This window comes from Lactuca serriola, chromosome 5 (assembly GCF_051521515.1).
Source record: "Lactuca serriola cultivar US96UC23 chromosome 5, Lser_US96UC23_V15, whole genome shotgun sequence".
In the NCBI taxonomy this organism is placed as follows: domain Eukaryota; kingdom Viridiplantae; phylum Streptophyta; class Magnoliopsida; order Asterales; family Asteraceae; genus Lactuca; species Lactuca serriola.
In genome coordinates, this window is record NC_136412.1 from 103,360,661 (window position 1) to 103,364,305 (window position 3,645).

General features: G+C 34.2%; 1 protein-coding gene across 1 annotated transcript; it reads left to right on the forward strand.

Moving 5' to 3' along the window:
* The first annotated feature begins 747 nt into the window (after positions 1 to 747).
* HCC2 (Thioredoxin superfamily protein) lies at positions 748 to 3,365 on the forward strand. The gene is made up of 7 exons (XM_079000731.1): positions 748 to 1,057; positions 1,572 to 1,695; positions 1,803 to 1,881; positions 1,992 to 2,192; positions 2,590 to 2,679; positions 2,777 to 2,909; positions 3,070 to 3,365. Exons 1-7 carry the CDS (start codon positions 987 to 989, stop codon positions 3,176 to 3,178), a joined length of 807 nt encoding a protein of 268 aa, XP_078856857.1. The 5' UTR covers positions 748 to 986; the 3' UTR covers positions 3,179 to 3,365.
* The last annotated feature ends 280 nt before the right edge of the window (positions 3,366 to 3,645 follow it).

The window sequence follows — 3,645 nt, forward strand, 5'->3', positions numbered from 1 at the left end:
AGTAGAGTATTAATTAGAGATAATTATCCTGTATGTTAGGCGGAGGCTAGTTCGAGATTCCGAAGTACGATACTTTTACTTGCTAGCTTAGGAGGTGAGTCTTCTCACTATACTTATCATGAGTGGTATCCTTGTGTAACTGAGATGTCTTATGTGCTTATATGTGTATTATGGTACTCTGCATTTTGTCTTCGTGGTTTATGCATATTGTTATAAACTTACTGAGTTAGGGCCGGAGGGTCCACCCGAATTGTGGGACCGGAGGGTCTCCATTGGAACACACTGACCAGAGGGTCGTATTGAGTTAGCCTCGAGTGGCTAATGTGATGTGTTTGTTATTTTGGGGAACTCACTAAGCTTCGTACTTACTGTGTTATGTGTTATGTATTTAAGGTACTTCTCAGGATCGCAGGAAGGCACCGACTTGAGTGTGCACACACTCGCATTGACGATTTGTTTTTGGAGAATCCTGGATTTAATATATATATATATATATATATATATATATATATATATATATATATATATATATATATATATAATACGTTCACCGCGTTTAACGCAGGTTATAATCTAGTTTAAAGACTATTATATCATTCTTTTCCATTTGTTGATATAAACAAAATTATTGAACATCTAAAACAAAATTTGTCTATTTATTTTATTTTATTTTATTATTTAAAAAAAGCATAAATCCAAATAGATCCCATTTACAAATTGTAAATGGAATCAATTCCATTTCATTTCTTGCACCAAACTTACCCTAACATCAAGAAATACAAAATCGGATGTTGGATTCTTGGGTAAGAAGAAAACTACATCAATTATACATTAGCGGCACGCCTAACCATCCACCCCAACTAGAAACAGTTACACAGAGGTTTATCAACGCGGTTTAAAGGGTTTTGAAGTTTCGGATACTCTAGCATAATCGTTCTTCATCTGTTTCATGTTCAGATTACACGAATCCATTTTTCGTTTCATACATGCCTGTCCTCAGGGTTTCGCTGTTTTCCCATGGAAAGAAGTTTGCAGAGTCTCTATTTTCTTCCACGAGGTGATCCATTTTCATCTACAACTTTCTCTTAATTTCTGCTACCGTTCTTCCAACTTCAATGCACAGTTTCTTTTCGTTAATCACTTAGTGTCAAATGGTGAACAAGTGAATTCTGCACTTTTAGGTCAACTCAGGGCTTTTTGTTCTTAGTTTTACGCACAGTGTCGAAGTCAATAGATTCGTACTTCTATGAATGTGGAAATTAAATAAACCGTAAGCACCAATTGCTGCATTAGATGTTAATTTATGATCTGAATTAGATTGTGTTGTGGAACTATGAACATTTTGTTTTGGGAAAAGGGTTATTCACATTGGAACTAATACTTCCATACTTACACCCAGAGTCGTTTCGGGCTAAATGCAACAAAATAGCAACTTACTTCCATTGATTTGTGTGTTATAAAACCTTACATTCATCTCTTTCGATTACAAGATTGTACGTTCATTGATAATATTGTACATTATCTCTTTTTGGGCATCAAAATAAGGATCAATTTGTTTCACTTTTGGGTAGGTGTGTCACACCAATGAAGTTTCGTTCTTCAAGCTACATGAGATCAGCAAACATGTCATATAAGAGTGGGCCATTACTTACACAAGAACAATCTACTTCACCAATTTGGCGATCTTATTTGATTGTATGTTCTCTGATTTCCTTGAAACATCTGTATGCAATTGACATGAATGTTTGTCATTTTGGATTAAGACACAACTCTTTTGCCCTTAATCATTAACTTTATTGCAGCCAACTTCTGTTCTTGGTGGAATCGGGGGTGCTCTTCTTTTTTGGCATATGAATGATGAGAAGCGAGCTATTCTAAAAGGTAGAAAATTTATTATCTATTTATTAATGAATGAAAATGAAGATATCTTTTTTTTTTTTTTTTTTTGGTTTTGAATATATTTATTTAACAATCTTGGTTGACTGAATCAGGACAGGGTTCAAATGAGGGATGTAGTACTGGTAAGGGTCCGGTAATCGGTGGCCCTTTCAGCTTAATTGATTCAGATGGTAGATTAGTTACAGAAAAAGACCTTCTGGGAGAGTGGATACTTCTTTACTTTGGTTATACTTCATCTCCTGACGTGGGGCCCGCAGAACTTTCCAAATTGGCCAAAGCTGTTGATACATTAGGTTTTAATATCTTCCTTTCTTTCTCTATCTCCCTCTTCTAAGTACCATATCTTATGGTGGATAAGACAGAGCATGATCACCTAGTACTGTGTTTGGCATGTATTGAACTGGACCACTAGTCGGTGGAAAAATATTGTACAAGGTGTTCAAGTGTAAGATATATCTGTGTAAAAGACGTAAATGCCCTCCTCATCCGCATCAAGAAACTCGTCTAGTTTCGTCTAACAAACGCAACCTAAGGCTACATGGACGGGATAGATAGACTGTCTGTTCTGGGCTAGTTTCGATGATAAGGATAAGGAGGGTATTTACGTCTTTTACACAATAATGAGTCAATGTCCCACCTTTTTATATAACCATTAACTTTTTATCATGTTTATATTTCATCTTTCACAAGGATCAAAACGGAATATTAAAATTCGACCTGTATTCGTTACAATTGATCCACAACGTGATACACCATCTCAACTTCATGCCTATCTCAAAGGTTTATTTCTCATTTATTAGAGATATAATAATCATACCAAATTACCAAATCCCATCACTTCTCATATAATTCTTGTATCATTGACCATGAAGTGTAGAATTTGATGGGAGAATAAAAGGTTTAACTGGACCAGTTGGTTCTATAAGACAAATGGCACATGAATACAGAGTGTATTTTAAGAAGATCGAAGAAGATGGTGATGATTATCTTGTAGAATCTTCGCACAACATGTAAGCTGCTACTTTTAATTTTATCCAAAATTTAGCCATTTTATAACTTTGTCAAATCGTAAATGGGGTTGTATTGTATCATGTATGCACGAAATACCAAATTGAATCCAAACATGGAAATTGCTCTAATTTGTATGCTTGTGTGTATAATGATTTATAGGTACCTAATGAATCCAAACATGGAAATTGTTAGATCCTTTGGACTCGAATACAATGCAGAACAACTATCCGAAGATATTCATAAAGAATTTCAAAAAATAGCAACATAATTTTTTTGTAACGACATCATATTTTAGATGATAAGCACTCTTGCTGTTTTGAAACTTTTTCTAACATTTGTAGATGAAATTTGATTTGAACTTTGAATTGTATCCAACTCCTCTTGAATGTAGACTCCAATAGCAACACTTACATGGATTTACTAGGGTTAAATGCAAGAAATACTTCATAATTTCATTGATTGTTTAATCTTTTATGTCTTTCTATTACAAGATTCTACTTTCAAAACACTATCCAATTGTAGCAACATCATCCAAACACAAAAGCAATTTGTTACTATAATTGGTTGTTTTTAGAGTACAATGTTCTAAGACCATCTCCAATCCTAGCACCATGAATGGTGTAATATTGCTTTTGGGTTGGAGATGCCCTTATAAAAGAAACAAAATGGAAATAACACCATGTCCTTAAGGATGAGATTAAAGGGAGGTAATATTTTTAAAGTATAATGTTATAA